This window comes from Grus americana, chromosome 17, assembly GCF_028858705.1.
Source record: "Grus americana isolate bGruAme1 chromosome 17, bGruAme1.mat, whole genome shotgun sequence".
Lineage (NCBI taxonomy): Eukaryota > Metazoa > Chordata > Aves > Gruiformes > Gruidae > Grus > Grus americana.
Genome location: NC_072868.1, coordinates 16663872 through 16684419, shown reverse-complemented (window position 1 = coordinate 16684419; position 20548 = coordinate 16663872). Strand labels below are relative to the sequence as shown.

Sequence of the window (20548 nt, the reverse complement as noted above, 5' to 3'; positions counted from 1 at the left end):
AAAAATAAATAAATCAGATTTCTTTAAAGAGAGACTGTATTTTAGAAAAGGTAATCAAAATAGTGGAATAGCAGTATATTCAAAGGGGTTGTAAAATGGATGGGACATGGATGGGAGATTCAACCTTCGTACAAATCCCACCGCCTTGGTGGGCCTCCCCCACTCAGGGCAAGCTCAGCTTCTCAGTGCTTAAGTCCGGATGTCTCAGAGGCAGCACTGGATTGCAGAAAGTTGCTACGGGGGGTCCCAGTGCTCCAGACAAACCCCACGGGCGGCACGCTCACGCCCGGCATTTGAGAAGTGTTGCGGGTGCCCAGCGCCAGGTCTGCAGCCCCCAGGAGACCCCAGCCCCATCACCCCGGGCCAACACTGCCGTTCCTGCTCTGGGGCTGAGCACGGGCACAGCCTGCTGAAATTTAATTTCCTTGCAACCGGTTGCCTTTAACTCACGCAAACTTTCCTCAACACAGCGCCTACCTTTAAAAAATCTCTCCAGTTTCATTTTCTCTGTTTCTGTACTGTTTGCATCTGACAAGAACACAAAAGTTAAAACTCACTGAGGGGAAAGAAGGAGGAGAAGAAAAAAAAAGAAACCTCGAAGCCAAATAACTTACGACATGAAAGCTTTGGATTTTACTGGCCTTCCCAAGTTTCAGATGTCGTAAACCATACAGGTGCAACTATCTCAGTGCTCAGCACCCATATGAACCTTGTTATGTTAAAGTGAACACAAATCCAATGAATACTTCCAGGTTTATAATAAACCTTCATAAAGAAACTGTCCATATTTTCCCCGTGTGCAGGCACAGCTGTGCAGAGGCACATCTGCTCGGGAAACGAACGTGGATCTTTGAATTTATAGTTTAAGATCCTTAAGCTTGATGGCAAATTATGGTAGAACTAGGAATATCAGTTCCTGTCTCCAACAGAAAATATAAATCCATCTTTGATTGATACTGATTACAGGAAGGAAACAAAGCACTTGTATTTCCCCATGGCACGAGAAACTCCCTCATTGCAATAAACATCCAGTTGATAGGAATATCTTGGGAAGGTAAACGATACTACATTTGTAGGCAAACCGAGACAAGAGCAAGTGCTGACTGGCCATGTAGCTCATACACCCACGTAGCTTCAAACACGCCACCGTGGGATAGGAGCTTGTCAGATTCATAAACTAAAAAGATTGCATATATATTAAGGTATGTCAAATGTGATTGCTATTTATTATTATCCTGCACCCTCTACTCAAATATCCAGTCCGTACACGTAAGTCCAGCTCAACCAAAGTAAACAAATTCATTGATTTAACAATTTATGGCTTGATTTTAAAAGGGGCTGAGCCTGCAGGGGAATATCTAACATGTGTTTGAAGTTAAGCACAAGCCGACCCAGTGACATTAGTGGTATTGATGACACGCTTAAAACTAAGCATAAACTTCAACTTTTTCCTGGTCCAGGCTTGCCAAGCACGCCCTGAGTGAGACAGGACCACGCACGGGGTGCAGCCCAGCTTTGCCTGGCGAAAGCTGCAGCTGTGGCTGCTGCGTGCAGTGGCTGCACCTCATCGCCGGCAGCATCACCCTGACACCTCGCAGCCCGACCAAAAGCCTGGCTTTCCTTCCCAAATGGCACTGGCTGAAACTGGGAGGAAACGAGTGAGAAGTCTGACGTGGCCCCGAACGGCTCCAGTGCACTACTTGGCCATTATTTTACATTACCCTTTGAAAAGCGAAGGAAAAGTCCTTTGCCCTGCGCAAGAGAAGAAGGGTTCAGCTCATCCACCTCCCAGGTCAGCAAAGGGCCAAACTTTGTTACCCCCATCACCGTCAGCTTGGATTTCACTCACTGATTTCAGCAGGGTGACTTCCCATCTCACCAGCATAGCTGGGGCCAGAACTGCACTCTTGAGAGCAACAGAAATGATACCTCAAAATATAACATTTTGTGTCTGTAGTGACATCAGCCCAAATCACGAGGGAGCTCCTGCCTAAACTCATTCACCCTCTCCCTATAAAATGGCAAAGCCGATAAACATGTCCTATCTACATCTACGCCTTTATAGAGGCCAAACTTTTTTCTTGAAATCACCCCCACTGCTATGTAATTATCTTGCCCTGCTGTCTCCTTATCACACGGCTGCTACAGCTAGTACAGGTTTCCCCGTGGCGGTGCACATCCAGGACCCAGAGGAGACAGCGGTACCACGGGTGACAAGCAGAGCTGCACACGAGGTGAGACACGGCGTCAGCAGGTTACATATAAACCAGGCACTGGACTGAAATGGATGTACTGAGTGCTTGAATTACACACGGGTGAAATTCTCTGAGCTAAATTTAAAGGGGCTAAAAATCAGAAGTTTTACCGTGTAACCGGAGGACAGAAAAAAAGAGTAAAATTGCTAAGGAAAAAGCAAACGCATGAAAGACATTTCTAGCAAAAGGAGCTGCTAACTCTGGGGAAACTCCAGCTGAACACCCATACCCTAATCCAAGTCCCATTGCGGTCAACGAAGGTTGCTTTGCCTTTCCTTAAACCTCAGGTGAGCGTGCAGAGGTCGAGTGCTGTTTGGCCGTACGGACCGGAGAGGAGCCCGGCTGGGTACGGCCAGGAGCACAGGCACCAGCTCTGCCGTGCAGACCTGGGGGAGCACGGCTCCCAGACCCCCGCTCAGCGTGGGCAGGAGGACGTGGTACCGCAGATCTAATGTGATCTGCTCGTCTGATAAAAGGGGCTCAGCTGGAATTCAGGACAGCTGGACATCTTATGGCAGCGGTGGGTCACAGGAGGTTTAACATATAGCTCAGAAAAGGTGGCAAATATTTTGCCCAAGCTTCTGAGCTTTCACAAGCTAATCCAAACCAACGTTACGACCGCCTAGGACTTCACCACAGCTCAACGTCAGACACTTTATGCACATCTACAAGCACACCCAGGTTCACGAGGTCCTTCTCTTCCAGGGTCGGCCCCCAGCAAGACTTTCAAAAAACGGACTCGCCCCCCGCTTTTCCTCCGCGGAGCTGTTCTGCGGTCCCTTACCTGGACGACAGGGTGGCCTCCGGTCGGCGCCTTGACGGCCCCTCGGCTTCCCTCCGTCTCGTAGTGTGCCCGGTGGTGGGGCTTCGGCTGAACCTCGATCCGCAGCTCGTAGGAGCCAGACTGGCTGGAGAGCGGCCACTCGAGGGGCGGCAGCGACTGGACAGGCAAACTGGGCAGAGAGAGACCAGACCAGCTGAAGCTCTGCAGACTCTGTTTACTCCCCAAAGCCCTGACCCCCTCCTCCTCCGAGTGCCCCACCGGAGCTGCTCTCGCCGAAACGTTTAGGAGTCTGCTATTAATTTCAGTGAGGATATGCTGCCCTGCTCACGTTGAATACAAACTCTGCTGAACTTCAGGACAAACACAATGATTTCTGTGGGCCCATCTCCTTGCAGAAGAGAACAGAATATTTCCATTTCTTAAATAGAAATATCTGTAGCAGTTACTTTTTTTCAAAGATCCCCCTCTTTTATCTAGCTGTTGCTCTGTGTCTTAAACGGTGATCACAGAACAGACCTTGCAAAATATTAACTCCATTTACCATTACTTACCAGTTGCATAAATTAATATTTATGATTGCCATAAATATTAACATGCACATGAATAAAATGCTAAATATTCTTACCTGATACTAGTTTTCCTGTTATCAAAACACACAAGGGTTTATAACATGAAATTAATACATTGAAATGTACAACTAGAGCTTGCACTGGATTTTAAACAACTCTTATTTTGTGAGCACAAGCTGCTGCTGGGACCGATCTAACAAGCCAAGGAGCGGCACAGCCCGCGTTCCTGCACTCGCGGTTTGTGGGGAGCAGCGCGGGATGCTGCCAGCGTGGGGACAGGCGCCACTGGTGCCTGCGAGCGGAGTCCCGCCTTTGGCCACCTCCGTCCTGGCACACACGCACCGCTGGGGTCCGGACCTGCGTGCCGCCAGTGCCGGCGAGGGAGGGAGCTGATGAGCGTAGTGCCAACGGCTGAGACTTGGGTTAAACGACAATTAACAAATTAACGACCAGCAATAAGGCACTCGGGGTTGACCCAAAGCTCGGTCTGACTTGGAGCAGCGTGCTCTATTTTGAATCAGGAAATATTTAAGGTATTTTCACCTTCGATGGAAATTTGTAAGCGAGATGTTCCCTGAATTTAGAAAAGCAATCAAACCATTTTCCTGAGAAGCTGCAGGATGGAATAAGAGTGTTTAGCCTTTGTCAAAGGCTGTTTGCAATCTGCTTTTTAGACAAATAATTTGGAAAATGGAATTTGTTGTATGCTGTGCTACCAATGAACCACTTCGATGACGTTTCTTCCAAACACAGAGTTTTTCACCTCTCGGGATCACAATGGATCGGGCTCCCATTGACCACTGCTGTCCCTGAGCGCTTGGCTCTGGTCTGCAGCAGGCTCTGCCCAAGGAAACACTCCCTAGGGATCACCATGCACGACAGAGCGCATCACGCCATGAGAAAACAGAACGACAAGAAGCAGTACATACCTGCAGATAGGTATTGCAGGCACCAGCTGCTTTGTCCAGGATGGAGGTACCAACAAAATTGATTCTGGGGCTGAGTTTCTCCTGTCCTCCTGCTCGCAAGGCCCGTGGAAGTCAACAGTCTGAAAGACGTGACACGGAATGCTGTTTTTGTGGGAAGGCATTGATGAAGGATCAGGGCTGGTTTTCCAAATTTTCGTGGGAACACCACAGGAAGGATCCGTAGGAAGGCTGTTCATAGCATCCATGGAAAGAGAAGCGCTGGGCAACTGCGTGTAAGTAACTGAAGAGTTGTCTTCTCTCAAGGGGATGCGAGGTGAGGATTGTGGAGAGGGGGTCCTTGACTGTCGTGGAGAAGTGGAAGGCAGCTGACTACTGTAGAGCTCAGTGCAAGAGTACCTCCGTTTTGCACCTGGTGATGAAGACCTTGAGTTGGGACAGGGTGATGGTGAATGTCGTCCCAAGCAGGTTTCCTCCGTGATGCTTGTTCGTGGTGACATTATTGGAGAGGTTCTAGGAGAATAATGAGTATGGATGTTTTGAAACTGTGGACAAAGGTCATCACTAGGACCATTATTTGGTGAAACACATGGTGATGTGCAAGGAGATACATTTGTCTCTGAAATGAAACTTGCAGAGGAGCCGCTACTAGCTGGGCTCAGACACAGTGGTTCTCTGTAGCCCTCAAAGCCAGGGACAGGCAGGGTAACCCTTGGGCTAGTGGTAGCTGAGTTTGACTGATGTTCTACCAAAAGAACATCTGTGTCTCTGCTGCGGAAGGGACCCCCTGAATGAATCAGTTCATTATATGGAGTAATTTCAATCCTAGGGCTCGGAGCAGAGGCCCCTGCAGCGTTGGCAGGGTGTGTAGGTGTTGTCCCTATGCTATCTGGCTGTCCATATCTGCCCATGGGATCTGCAGAAAGGCTAGAAAAAGGCAGGGGGCATGGCTTGAGGCCACAGTCCAAGACATCATGAGCGTATGTAACTCCAGAGGGTGGGCTGTTGGTTTTATGTGGAGTCGGTTCTTCTGGAAAAAGAAGGGTCTCTTTAAGACTATAATATTATTACAGAAGCTGAGCAATCATGGATTAAAAAAATGCATATTTATAAACTGCTTGTGATCTGATATTAGGTAAATATTTGCTTAATTCTTTTTAACTGCAAGTAACGCTTGTGAGAAGTACTGGATTAACAGCCAGGGAAGCTCAAGTGCTCCGAGCAGATGCAGCACGGACAGCAGCACTGCAGACCCCTCCGGCCCCGAGCTGGGGGGATCTCCTGGCAGGGCCGGCGCCACGGCAGCTCTGCCCGTGTCACTGCCGGCCGCCTACGCTTTCTGCCAAACACCCCCCTTAGCGCCAGTCGGGACGTCGTGACCGTGGTCGGCTTTGGTCAGCTAGGAGCTGGACTGAGACCATCACGTCACAAAACCGCTCCCAGATAGGTCTCGGAAAACCAAAAGGTTGAGGAACAGCTTTTGGTGAAGAGAGAAAAACCTTCCTTACAGAGCAAAGTCCGGCCAGAAAAGGCTTCATCAAACCAAAGCTGAGCTCAAGCTCTTAAATTAAAAAGTCGGTTCTGTGTGATGATTTGTTTGGCTCCATATCAACAAGTTTGGCTCACTCAACAACTTTTGGTGACAGGCTTCACGTTAGAAAGCACCAGAGGATCAGAAAACACATTCACAAATATTTGATGGAAAAGATAGACAGAGACAGAAAGGGTCCAGCCCCACGGTCACAGGCAATCACCTTCCAATTTCAGCTCAAGGAACGTTTTGGCCAGAGACGGATTATAAAATATACATTAACAGCTAAGTGTTCAGTGCACCTCTCTCCTGGTGCAAAAAATCCTCAATTTTCAGAGATTCTCAGTCTCGCGAACTATCCCCAGGTTGCAGAGTACAGGGATGCTTCCAGGCAACACACAATTCCCACCAGCATCGCTACGCCCAGCTCTGATCTCGTCCCAGCACCCCACCAGCGGCATCCGCGAGAGCAGGGTCATGCCGGGTATCCCCAGGACAGACCCCTCGATGTACATCAGCTCCGGGGGCTTCCCCAGCCCGGGAGCAACTGAGGAATATTGGTCATTACACAAAAGCATGAAAAATACTCTCAGGATTTGTATATGTTTTTACAGATTTGGATGTATCCAACAGGAAATACCTGAAACAGCTCCACCGTTTGAGGCTCATCCACGCTGCCTGCTCGCCCCCGGCACGGATCAGTATGTGTCACAGGCGAAGCGGGTTTCATTCAAATTTTTAAATAACTGTTCCAGCATTTTCTCTTAACTCCTGCTCTACATGAGGCAGCATCTCCCATGAGCAAACCATATTGTACATAAAGCCAGGGAGGACCTGACTGTGCTTTCTGCAAAAGTGGCAAAAGATCAATGTGAAACTTCTGCACCCAGAGAGACTGTGATTTAATTTCAGGGGGGTTCTGTTCGTTTTCAGTTTTAAATGCTTCTTTTTGTGAAAGCAAAATCCTCCACTGATTTTTGACACTTTTTGTGCTCAATGCTTTGCGCAACCTGGAGAAAACTCCACAGAAAGAAAAAATGTAGCAGGAACTGCTGAGCCTTCGTGTTTAGCGGGAAACCCCGACAGCCGACCAAACAAACCAACACACAGAATGTCTATGTGACGGGATGGGAGACGACTGGGAGAGGCTTGCAGATTCCTTAAGGTTCCCTCTGGCTTTTAATCCCAGCACACAGCTGTTTCGGGGATGTCGAAAACAGCAACGAGTAACTGAATTTTCAGCCGAACATATTTTTAGCATCGTCAATCTCGATATCAGAGCTTTGGCATTCACAGGATTAGCGTGTCATCACTCCAACTCTGACGCATCAAACCTAGATATTGATGCTACGATTCACTCTGAATAAAAGTCGCCACTCCTTCGGAGCGGCACCCCCCGCCACAGTCACCCCAAACATCACGCCCACCGCTTTCAGAAGAATCGCTCCCATTTACATTGATGCAAGGAGCAAAATCCGCACCGACACAGCGAGGCTTGACGCCAGCACTCGGGGCAGGATCCGTCCAGTGACCAGCGACCGCGGAAAAGCTCTCCGGGCTGAACATCAAGGAACAGGCGACCTTTTCGGTTCCCCCCTACAGGGAGAGCTGCCCCCACCGCACCCGTTAAACCACGCTGTGCAGATCCACAGACGACAGGCAAAGAATTAAACCTCCTCACAACACACGCTGAGCAGCAAAGCTAGCCTGTGCAGATTTGTGCGGAGGGGTATGGGAAAAGCAAACATATTTGCACGTGCACGTGTAATTTTTAAAGTCTCCTGAATAACAAACACACACCACCACCCACGCTTTCTGCCCATGGAAAACTGGGCTTTAGATAACCTGAGTTTTCTTTGCTTTTCCCTGAAATACTGTGTTTAAACGAGCACTTTCATCCTTGGCATTCACCCCCGAGAGGATCCACGTCCCAGATATTAATAACAACGTTTACGCACAACAACAAGCCGCAGCAAGCCCTTGCCTTCACCCGGCACGCTCGCCGAGCACTCCTCCGCAGCGCTTCACGGGCCGCGCAGAGCAGGATTGCTCACCCAGCGCTCGCAGGCAGCGAGCAGGCAGGCGCCCTTTGCCAAGCCGACACCACCCACAGCCTTCCGTAGAGCAAAAATATTTAGTTTCCCCCCCACATGGCAAATTATCAATAAAGCAGGCAGCAGCACAGGAATGCGGGCAAGACTGCAGACAAGAAAAGCTCGGCTCGTTTGAAGAGCGCCGGGGGAAGCGCGCCGGGCAGGGATGCCCAGGGGCTGAGGCTGCGTCTCGGGCAGGGAGAGGCTGCCGGCCCTGACGCATCGGCACGGCTTCGTCAGGGCCCGGGGGGTTTGGGGAGATCTCCTGACCCAGCCCCGGCCCTGCATAACTTCGGAGGTACAATGAAATCACTGTCCCGGGTGCTATTGCCCATGCCTGTGACGTCACGGTCTGTTGCCATGGAGATGCCGGTGATGCTACAACGCAAGGGTCTGACCTCACCGGGGGAGGGAAAAGGGGCAGCTGGGTGAAGCAGCGAGTGCTGCTCTCCGGAAGTAAACGGCTCTTCCACCGAAATCAGGAGAAATTCTGCTTTTTGCTTCCGTAGGAGGGGTCTGGCTGCCCCGCTCCCAGCCAGCTCGGCTCAGGCAGGCGGGGGTTTGGAATCCACTCGACGACAGGGCAGACCCGAGCCAACATCCCAGCCTCCCCCGGCGAGCACCACGGGAGCGTTTGCTCTTGGAAACACCGCCAAGCTCCTGCCTTTGAGCGGGGCCGGGGAGAGGCTGCTCCCCCAGCCCGGCTGCTTTCTCTCTGCATCTGCAGAACGTGGAGCAGCCCGGGGCGTGGGAACGGCTCCAGGCAGGCAGACGGCCCCAGCAACACCCATGCTTCTCCCTGAGCTGCCAAGGTGAGCTTGGTTGGGGTGGCAGGAGCTGAGGACAGCAAACCTCACGCTGCTGGCTGGGCGCTCCGGGGGTGGCAAGGGGCAGCCCGGCCCCCCGCCTGCCGGGCTCCCCACGGGGGTGAGAGGGCACTGCACCCCTCGCAAGAGAGTAATGATGTGCCGGACCAGCCCAGCAAAGGTGTCGCTCAAGAACTGAAGCAGCTTTGAAACCTTTGTGCAGATGCCCAGAGGTACAGCTTTGCACCCGAAGCTGTGCCACCTTCACGGGTTCACCTGTCCCTGCATGCTGCATCCCAGAACGCAGGCTGAAACGCTCCTGCGAAGGCCTGTCCTCTCCACGGCTCTTCTGAGGGGCATCTCAGCAAACAGCTCAGCAGCTTCAGCTCAGCAGCTTCGGCTCAGCTCCTCTGCCACGCGCTGCAGGGGCAGGTACAGCGCTCCCCACCTCCCTTCACTCGGGCATTTCCCAGCCTGAGGTTTCACTGCTGAATCATGCTCTGATTCAGTACCTAAAGTTCCTTCTTGTTTGAAAGGGGGTTAAAAGAAAGCAAATTTCACACCCAGACAACGCTGGCACCTCCTGATGTTCTCAGCTTTACTGTCAGCAAGCAGCCCACTGTCACCCGAGGCCACGACATGGAAGCCCTACCTCCAAGCCCCCGAGCATCCCACGCGAGCTGCCAGCTCTCGTTCCCTCCTTTTTTCCATAGCCTTTACCCAGCTCCTAGTTCACAAGGCCATCTCTCCTCTCCCCACAAGAGGGGAGGGCAGCAGGGCGCTGCGTGCCACCCTGCAGTGGGCAAACAGCTGAGCAGCCCCTGCGGACTCAGGCAGCCCCGGCGGGACCGGCCCTAGTACGGACTAGCCAGGGGAGTTAAAGCACAGGTGGAAAAGAACAAGGGATTTAAGTCTGAAAGGACTTAACCCTCGATTCAAAACACTGCTTTCCACACACCTCTGCAAGGCAGAAAGGAGAACCCACAGCGGGTCCTGCTGGGCTCCAAGATTTCCCAAGCCGGATGGACACAGCAGTGCGTGTGTGCACACGTGGCTTTGCAAGCGCCCACCCTCCGCCGGTTTTTAAACAAGGCAGCAACTTCAAAGCCATTCAGTCAGCCAAACGTGACCTTGGTAATTAGCATGAAATTAGGGAATAACAGATCAGCCCGGCAGCTGCATTCCACGATGGGTTAATACAAATCATCTAGGACAAGCTAAAGGCAGCCGCGTGCGGGACAAGGGAGGGCAGGGGGAGAAGTTGGGGTTTGACCTCACGTCCGTCTGCTGCAGCGCAGCTCCTGGGATTTAAATGGAGTTTCTTATTTGCATAAGTAAAAGAGTCCAACTTCTTTTAATTAATTTGCTTATTGTAATTTGAAGGGTCCAGCCCAGAGCTTGTTTGCATTTTTCAAAAGCCAAGTCGTCTGTTATTTACACGAGCTGCTTGGAAGCTCAAAGTGAAAGTTGATTTCCTGAGTGAAATCTGGTATTCTCTGTTACATGTGCAAATTTGTTGCTTCACTGCGGGGCTGCCACTGAACACTGCCTCCTGTGTTACTGAGCCAGACACCAGGACCGAGCTGCAAGCTTTTTTTTTTTTTCCTTTTTTTTTCTTTTTTTTTTTCCTTTTTTTTTTTCCTTTAATAGCTTTGTATTGGGGAGAAAAAGAAGGAACAAGGCAAATTAAACAGGGCTTGACACCTGCACGAGGTGGCAATGTCCCTGGGAGCCTGTCTACATACAAGCAAGCATTTAGAAGAATATTAATATTTATAGATGCTCCCTGCTTCCCCTTTCTATGTTATACATACAGAGACCTTGCAGATTCGTATCACCAGATGCAATGCAAGAGCCTGCTGAGCTACAGCAACGGCTTGAGCCTACCAGAAACTCCTTCCAATATCCATTCTCACCTGGTGTCTTTGGGCAGGATGTTGTCTGGAAACTTACTTAAAGATGGACTTTGTTTGGATTTTAAGTTTCGAAACACCCCTCAGAGGATCAGTCCTCAGAAGGGTTAACCTCAAAAACTAAAAATGAAGCAGCAGCTTTACCCATCAGATCATCACACAGTGAACACAGAACAAAAATACCTGAAGCGAGGTGCTGCAGCAGAGCAGTTGTCTGGCGTTTCAGTATTTTGTCTCATAGTGGCCAACGACAGGTATTGTGGAATAATACACAAAGCAGTTATCAGAACTTACTTATCTGGGAGCCCGATTTGCAGGAGCCAGTTAGATGCTCATTGACTTTCTGTTGATCTGCTCTGCACAGAAACAAGGATATTGAGCACCTTTCAAGTCTGAAATAAGCTAAGACTTGGGACACCACTGGCGATACCTCCACATGCATCTCTCAACGGAAGGCATCCAACACTTTTTTTTAAAAGGATTTAAAAGAAATCATCCTCAATGCCCAAGCAAAATCACAATTTCAACCTAACAGCGCAGGATACCCGCGTTGCCCAAACGTCCCAAAGCCTGTTCGCCTGCGCACACCCCTGAGTTCAGCCGTCTGAAGGCAGATGTTCTGGTGTGCCGATGCTGAGGAGAAGACAGCTAATTACAGTCTCGCAAGTAAGGGTAAAAGTAAAGGGCACATGGAAAATGGCACTTTGTACAGCACTCCTGCTTTTGGAAACGGCTGGCTTAGAGAGGAATATCTAATATTAATAATATTGACCGTAGGATTTTTATTTACCCTTTTTTCCCCCGATGCTTTTATAGCAGTCCGTGTTCCTGTTGTCTCAGGCACACATAAGCACTGCTGAACGCCAGCCGCTTTCAGTAAGGATATTTCTGGCATTTCCATGGCAACAAGTTGTGATATAGATCCTACTTATAAAACACAAGCTTAGGTGGATACTGTCAAATCCCAACCTTTTAAAAAACTGTTTATCAGAAATAAACTTTCACCCCAAATCCATTCCTAGAGCCCCAAATTTACATTTTTCCCTAAAAAAAAAAAATTTTTTTTAAAAAAAGATCACTTTTAGCATGTTTACAGAGATTTGTTATTACAGGACTTGTCGTGAGCGGCGGGTGGAGCAGGCCAGACTCTGAAGAAACCAGGGCTTCTTTCAAACAGGCTCTGAATGCAGGAACCAGACTGAAGTGCTGGGATCCACAGACACTCCTATGGTTTTGGTTCCATTTTGAATCCTCCACTGAAAAGGACTTGTTTTCCCAACTGCAGTTCAGACGAGGCCAGAATCGCACATGAACAACGATCATCATTTACCACCAGCATGTGGATAAAGCCCTTTCTCAAAATTTGAACATTTTCTGTTCTCATGTAAACATGCTTTAATCTTTTGTACATTAAAGGTCACGGATGTATACTGGATTGCTTACAGACTCTAGCTAGTGCCTTTCAAAACCAGGGAGAATATTCTCCAGATTACAATGCTAGTATATATAGTTGTGATCTGTTTTTTTTTTTTTTTTATGCTAATGATTTCCATCTTTGGAACAAACAAAATTACTACTAATTATGGTTTCCACTCATTCAAATGTGGAGAAAGCAGGCTCAAGAAGGAAGTTACTTCTACTACAAGCATACACTGCTCTGCATTTATGTGGTTTGAAGATTAAACTTTCTACCCCCCACCTACGTACTATTATATTCTGTGGAACTTCCCACTTAAGGCTTCACAGCACTACTCTGTGTGAAAAAAGCAGCAGCTGAAGCCTTCACTGAGATTTAATGTATTTTCATTAAAATCACTGACCTCTCCCCATCGTGGATTTATTTTAGCATGGCTTGATCTACATTAAGCCTTGACAGAAAATTCAGCTTTGTACATTTGATGACATTAACCATCCTCACTCGGCTTTGATGCTGGTGCACATCTGTATATTTAAGCAAGTAAACAAAGAATAAAACTCAGTAACAGCTCCCTGTTCCACTAATGATACCACGATTCAGGCCTAATAGGTCTCCTTCTCCTGCACTGTCCCCCAGGAACACAACATCTCTCTCTTCAAATGCCCTACAGCAATGCCACCTCTCAGCTGTGCAGCATCAAAACACGTGTCTCTTAGAAACAATATCCCAGCAATTCTTTCCTCTGGGTCCTGTCTCTTTTGGCTTTGTCTGGTTTACACAAATCTGTGTTCTATGGGATAGGAAGTATCGATTTGTAGTATCATCAACTGATTGAATTATTTCGAGTCAGGGAACACTTGTCACAGTGCTTTTAGTATCACAGACTTGTGTAAACTCAGAAAAGTAGAAGAGACTGTCACTTTTTTCTTTTTTAATGCAACTTAAGCTTGCGGTGTTTGGACCCAAACTGGAAACGGATCTCCCCAGCTCCTTGCCATCCCAGCAGGACGGTCAGAGTCCTCTCAGGTACCTAACTCCGAGTCAGGCTGGCTTTCCGACTTTCCAGAACACCCTCTACCATCACGACGATGATGGTCCCGAGGAGACCAACCGAGCTAAGCTCTTCTGCTTCGCCTTTCACAGCTGCGCTCCGATACCCACGTACACGACGGTGTAAATAATGGGAAGGTCCCACGGCCGCTCTCAGACGCTCCATCACCAGATGGGGACCAAGCCACTCGCCGCCTGTGACAGCGGCCGTTCGCAAGCGCCTGCAGGCTGAAGCAGCACCGCACCCCCCAGCAGCCCAGCCCCAGCACAGCCCGCCAAGCAGACACCGCTCGGCATCCATCGCCACGCCGGTCCCGGGCACATGCCCGGCGGCAGACCCCGCGAGGGCCCCGGAGCACCCCGGGTCTCTGCCGCCCTGCGAGGGGCTGCCCGGAGGGCCGCAGGCAGCGCCCGGCCCGGCCCCCGGAGCCGCTGGGTCCGGCCCAGGCGGCCCCGTCGGGGCTCGGCACCGGCTGCTCCTGCGGCGGCTCCTCACCAACCTTCAATCGGCTTCAGGTAGTCGTAGTCGAAGAGGATGGAGAAGTCAAACTCCTCCTGCGGGCTGCCCTCCCGGGCCGGGCCGGGGCCGGGGCCGGGGCCATGCCCGGGGCCCCCCTCCTGCGGGTCGGGCTCCGGGGCCGGGGCGGCGGCGCTCATCGCGGCCAGAGCCCGCCCGGCAGCGGCGGGGCGGGAGGGGAGGCTCGCCCGGGGCTGGCCGGCTGCCGAAAGGAGCCCGAAGCGCGATAACCGCCGCGAAACCCGTAGGTATCCTTCCAAGCGCAAGTGGAGAGGAGTTGTAGGGGGGAAAAAAAAAAAAAAAGAGGGAGAAAGAAGCAAAAAGATCTCCGGGGGGCGCTGAGGCGGGCGCGGCTGCCCCCGACGGCGGGGTGCGGGCGGGGAGCCCCGGCGCGGCACACGAGGGAGCGGCGCGACCGGCGCTGGCGGCTTCCTGCTCCGAGCAGCCACCTGCCGCCGGGGCCGCCCCCGGGAGGAGGAGCCCGGCCCAGCCCGGGCCGCACCGCACCGCACCGCACCGGCCCCGGCCCCGCAGGAGGTGGGGGTCCCGGAGGGGAGGGGAGGGGGGGGGGGGGTGTGCCTGCAAGGGTCGTGGTGGGAGAGCGGGGGAGAGGGGCCTGGGGAGGAGGGAAAGTGGGGAAGGACAGGGCTGAGAGGGAAGTAGCGGCCTTGCGGGGGCATGGAGCCTCCAGAACCGCCATTCAGCCCGTTCGGTGAGCCGTCTCTGCCCTGTTACCCGAGGCTGAGCATGACTTACTGTCTTGCACGCAGCCTCCTCCTCCTCCCCAGCAGTCGGGCCCCTCTCTGATGAGGTTTCCAGATCTCCAGCAGCTCCAGGCAGCCCAGGTGCTGCCCTTCCCTTCTCCAGGCTTCATGTGTCCCCCGCCACGTGCTCCTGCCAAGGCAGCAGCAGGCAGGTTTCTGGGAGCGTCTCCTAGTGCAATCGCAGGCCAACCTGTCCTAACTGGAGCACCTTCAGTAACATCAAGTCCCTCGTGCACAAGGCCTCTCTTCTCCTCCTGCCTTGCTCACAAACGGTGTTTCACAGAATGGCTCTCGCCGCGTTCCCTGCTGACCACACTGCCAGCGCTGCCAGCTTCCCCAGGTACCCTCGGCCACCTTCGCCACATTGACTCTATTCATCAACGTCTTGCCCAGGCCCTTCACAGGGTGCTGGTTGCTGCCTCCCAACAGCCTTCTGCCCCTCCGATGGCTGCTACAACCAGCAATGACTTCACTCGTGGGTAACTGGAGATCCTAAATTTGTGTGTTTAGAGCATCTGTGGTCAGAAGACTCTGTTCCCTCGCTTACCTGTTTGTATGGTCCCCTTTATTACAGTACGGATGGCTGTCACCGGGTCTGTGAGTTTGAAAAATGCTCTTAGTCTGTAGACAGGGAAGGGAGGCAAAGGCAGAGGGACGGAGATCATTAAAAAAGTATTTTGGTGTTTACTTCAACTTGTTTTTGTTTGCTAAGCCTGTTAGCACGACAGCATTAACTACAGTACAAACCTGACCCTAAGTTACTTACATAAGGTCACAGAAGGTCTGTTTTATGGCACACATGAACCAGAATCTCTATGTTTAGGCTTATACTCTGTCACTTTTATCGTTAATGTGGCCAGCCAAGTAATGACAAATCACTTTCTCATCACACCCTTTTGCTCCATCCTTTGCCGGTCCAGAGTGCAAGATCTCGGACTTTTCCTGGGTTTTGAAATCAGTGTCTACATGGAGCTTCTGAGGAACCCCAGCAGAAGCCTCGCACCGGCCGGTCACCCCGCAGCAGCTACTGGGAGGCGTTAGAGGCACCTAATGGTGAGCAGAAACACTGCACGGCGATTTTGGGCATGAACGGGGAGTAAGGGGAACGGCAAAAACTGCTGTTGGGGCTGCATGAAGGCAGGTGGGGAATGGTCAGAGTGGAATTAGGCCTTTATGGCATTAACTTGTTACTGGAAAGTGCCAAGGGATGCGGAAACCAGATTTTCAGAAAGGGCAGGTGATCCCGCAGGCGGGATGCACCAGGGTTTTTACTGAGGTATTTACAGGAGGAGATGGTGAGCTGGAAATACAAGAACCCTACCGGTATATTCTCTCTATACATTTCCCGCTGGAGTGCAATTTAAACGGAGAGGGAAAAGCCATTATTCCGTATTCACAGCCACTAGATTAATGAGTGATTTCACTGCAATCAATGCCATACTAGAACTCAGCAGAGACATAAAGGACAATATTTTTTTCTCGTTAACGCATAATATACATAGTAACACGATAGCTTCCTTGGACCAAACCATCTGAACTCTCTCCTGCACACGCTGCCAAAACAACCAGGAATGGCGCTTTGCTGGGCGTCAGCACGCAGCCCTCTGTGATGTGCACGCGCGTGTGTAAACGGCCTGAGAAGGTCGTAGGCTGTGTCTGCCTCCTCCTGCGCAACACGAGGCTGCTGCCTGACCCGAGGTGGCTCCTTGCTCGGTGCAGGGACCGCTGAAGCCTGTTTTGAAAAGGATCCAGCGCTCGCTCTGTGGTTGAGCTGGAGACCACAGCTAAAGTCTACCTCATCTGCTGCAGCGATTCTTAAAACTACATGAGGCGCTCGCTCTCTGTAGTTTCGTAGTGTCTGGTTCGGCCAGAGACAGGGCTCTGCTGCCGCCGGGCACCGACGGGGAAGCCAGCGCAGCCGGTGATTAGCGGTCTTGGCTACCGGCACTCAGAAATGAGGCCACCCCAGAAAGCTGCAGATGGGGTTGAGCTCTTACCCTCAGGAACGTGCGTGGGGAACGGAGGCTGCCGGCCCTTGGGGAGCACATGCTGCTCTGTCTGAGGGCTTGATTCATTCTGAATTGTTTAGTGTAAAGAAAACATACATTAAATTGGCCAATTTATATATATATCTGTTCTAAAATGATGCTTACTGTTTGCTGGAGCGCTAGCCTTTTATCGTTGGCCCTTCTAGTTAAAATTCATTAGAAAAACCAAATATACTCGCTGATCTTGGCTTAGCACTAAAGAGAGCTGTCATCCTTGCAGCTAACAACACATGGAGCACAATTGGATAGCATCATTTGTATTAGCCACAAAAGGAAAAGACACGAACAATAACATTGGCCTTTTTAAGTAAGATATGGGTGACTGGCAGGAGAGCATGGGGAGATGACCCCAACTTCTGCTAAATCTTTACCCAATCCTTTATCCTCTATTTCCTAGCTCGCCTGCAATCCATTAAGCATGTGAAGTTTCAAACTTATCCTCAGCTACTCCTAGAATTAGTAATACTCCACAAATGGAAAATGTACCTTTCGCTTTCCAAGATGACCATGTCATCCGAAATAGTTTCACCGCTAATACATGTAATCGTAAATTCTGACACTGGCGAGGACTTAGGGTGACAAGACAGCAATGAGAAAAGTGTTAGAGAAACGTAGGAATTAGCTCAGCTTATAGGATTCATCTCTTTTGCCCAGCGGACAACTTGACAGATGCCAAGCAGCAACAGGCACCGGGGATACGATCCACTGGGTTCCCCTTCTGCGGCTCACAGGGCACATAAGGACACTGGTCCCATATGACCGCTGCAGCGTAACGTATAGGAGTAACAGTTTCCACAGGCTTTGAGTGCACTGAGGTGTGAGTTATACTGTGGGCTGTGCTGGAACCTACAAGCGTGTTATTTTGAGCAGAAATGGTGCAAATCCACAAACTATAGATCTGGCCTAAATATTAGAGGCACATGGAACCATTACTAGGTGCAAGCAGCTGCAGAATTCAGCTCAAGCGACAGCTATAGCTTTTGGAGCCCTCCAAGGGCTGAGCGGAGTTTAGTTTAGACCCAAAGCATGCTCTTGAGACAACAATGAGAATAAACCATTATGAATTGTTTAAGTTTTAGCTGTTATAGCTACATAACTGACAAATACTGCCCACAGTCTGTAATGAATAATTAGCGATGAAGAAAAAGCAGGGAGACTACTAGACTTAAAGAGACTGTGGACTCTTCAGCTCAATACATACACTCAGAAGAAAAATCCAGCCACTCCAAATCAAAGGAAAAACCCAAACAACGTGACAAACACTTCCTAATGCTTGTTTTCCATTAGGGCTGGAGTGAAAGGCTGGAATACAGTGTCCAAAGACCGGAAATACTAGTTGGTTTCCCTAAATCTCAATCTTTTTCGTATCAGAAACACTTCCTTTCTACAAGGATCCTCCATTTATTTCTCTTGTTACCACCATCCACAGACCGACACGGCCCCTGGTCACAGCTCCGCTTGGGCTCGCAGCACCCACGTTAGAGATCTGGGAGTCAGCATTAACTCCTTTTTTTTTTTAAAGCTGTTTTCATGAGCCAAAAAGGTGTTTCAAGAACTTAAGCAAAGTCTGTCCCTGGCAGCATTAACAAAAACTGCAGCCACGTATACTTGCAGCAGCCTCTACACAGAGCAGAACTGGAAATACATTGTGCTGCCATTTCAGGGAACTGGAGAATGGAAGGAGTCCTTTTCCACATAGTTGGATCAGCGCTTGCCTTTGGCAGGGATTTGCTTTAATAAACTTTAAAAGTATGTGAATACTGGACTACCTAGGTACTAGGGGACAAGGAATGCAATAAACAAAGCTAAGAAAGAGTAGTTTCTAGTGTAATATAACCTCTGATTTAAAATCTACTCAACATAATTTTCAGCATTTAAATTTATTGCAGAACTAATTTATCATTCACTATTTTCAGCTTCTACTTATACTGTCCCATTGTATTCCCTGTACCAATAACTTCACTATTGCAAGCGACCGGATGATGCTCCGAGCTGAAGAAAGTTTTAAATGATCTTTTCAGAAATACGGTGACTGTGGTAATTATGATGTGGTCCACATTACATAATTTACACTGGGTCTGTAATACTGTAATACCCTCATATTAAACTTTTTAAAAGAAAAAGCAGTAGAGAAAAGTAGATTAAAAATGCTGCATGACTATTTAGCAGCTAAACCCCAAAGAAAATACGAGTCAATGCTGTCTTAAAAATCTAAGTGTTCTAATGGTGTATGTGGCAGGCATTAGAAATTTAACAGGCAACTAAAACTTGCACATGGACTTAATCCAAGCTCTTTAAAATGAGCTCAGACTGTGAGTGACTAGTTGCTTGGTCTGGAGTGTGGGGAGTGCTATTAGAGAAAAAAAAGGAAAGAGAGAGAGAGAGGGGAGAAACGTTCTGGTGCTTCCTTTGAGAGGCACACACGCTACTATTCAATTTTGGGGTCAGGTTGAGTCAGAGATATTACCCCCCAATTTCAGGCTTAAAGTGGTTTGGCAGGAAAGGACAATGGAAAAATTGCTCATATCTCTGTGTTCCCGTTAAGTTCTGAAGTCTGCTGTGCAAACCAAAGGAATGCACATATCATAGTTTAAAAAAATAGATTAAGCCAGTAGTGGAAAAGAAGTTCTAGGATATTATTATCCTTGGCTATTTTCAAAAAATGAATGATGAAACATTTCAGTTAGAATATCTATTGGACTGTTATAAAAGAGTGCTCCAATTATGTCAGTGTCCCATCTGCGAATGTGATTCCTGCCCTGTATGAAAGACTCTGAAATCATCTGCTGACTGCTAGCTGGTGTAACTGTGTCCCGCGGGGCAGGCTTACGGATAGAGAGGGGCTACCTCGAGTGACGGAGCGTTAACAGATGTGGGACAGGATGGCACAGGGACTCGTGCTCACCTGATGAAAGTCTGCCATGGTTAGTGTCTTGCTGACACTTGCAGAAGCGCAGCTCAGGGAGCAAAGCTCCCGAAGCATCTTTTTGCTAGCAGTGTGTCAGGCTGTGCAAAGTCTTCATTCCCCATTCCGAGCCTGCTCTAATCATAAAAGGGGGCTAGGTCCTAAAATTATTAGCACATCATCACTTACACACCCTACGTTAATGAGACTCTTGCGCTTTGTTGTGGGTGCAGAAATCCTCCCGAAGCCAGAGACGGATCCCAAAAGTGCCATGTGCTATTAACCTCTAGCAGTTTCATGCGGCTCTTTCTTTGTGGAAGCGTTGGGAGCAGACTTGTGACACGAAGGCGAGTCGGTGCCAGGGTCTGCTCCCATCGCCCCTATGCCACCGGCAGGAGCAAGCATTTTGCAAAAGGGAAAAATACATGCTGGGGCCCAGGAGCATATGCTTTGCAGAACATCTCTGGGCTCTGCCGCGCAAATGACTGCACTGCTCATCTGGCTACTGTGCTCTCAAATATTTGATCTGGGAAAAAAAAAAAAATCAGTGCCTTTCATTTTGGTCTGCGACTGCAGGGCTCTGGGGAAAGCAGAGCTGCATAGCAATGGGAGTTGTGGGAGCTGCCACTGGAGTGCTGTTTCGTGCTTTGATCCACTGCTATCCTATAGCAGGTGAGAGCGGGACCTTGCCAGCACTGAGAAGTGCAAGAAGTCTCCTATCTTTCCCTTCCGTGCTCTCTCTGCAGCAAAATAACTTCTCCGGGGTGTTGTGAGAGTGACTAAGAGCCGCCGAAGCGCTCAGGAGAGAGGGAGTTTTGTCTGGAGCAAGCCGAGGATACACGAGGCAGGGCAATGGCCTGATCCTAAGGCGGTATAAAGCCACTCAGAGCCTTTCCATTGGCTTGTCCGAGAATCGGAGCTCTCGGATGATCCCCTTTGGGTGTACGTGTTAATGAGTGTGTTTTGGCAG

General features: G+C 49.8%; 1 protein-coding gene across 5 annotated transcripts in view; it reads right to left on the bottom strand.

Annotated features, from left to right (window-relative positions):
- The window catches only part of NFATC2 (nuclear factor of activated T cells 2), a 99363-nt gene that overhangs the window by 76784 nt on the left and 2031 nt on the right, over positions 1-20548 (bottom strand). For 2 of the 5 annotated variants that reach the window (XM_054845522.1, XM_054845521.1), the window contains exons 1-3: positions 13845-14224; positions 4538-5564; positions 3040-3208 (exon numbers count right to left, since the gene is read on the bottom strand). In XM_054845522.1, the coding sequence (XP_054701497.1) occupies positions 3040-3208; positions 4538-5564; positions 13845-14001 (1353 nt within the window). In that variant the 5' untranslated portion in view covers positions 14002-14224. Of the gene's footprint in view, positions 1-3039; positions 3209-4537; positions 5565-13844; positions 14225-20548 lie in introns of those variants that run through there. The other 3 variants (XM_054845523.1, XM_054845525.1, XM_054845524.1) reach the window with 2 other exon arrangements.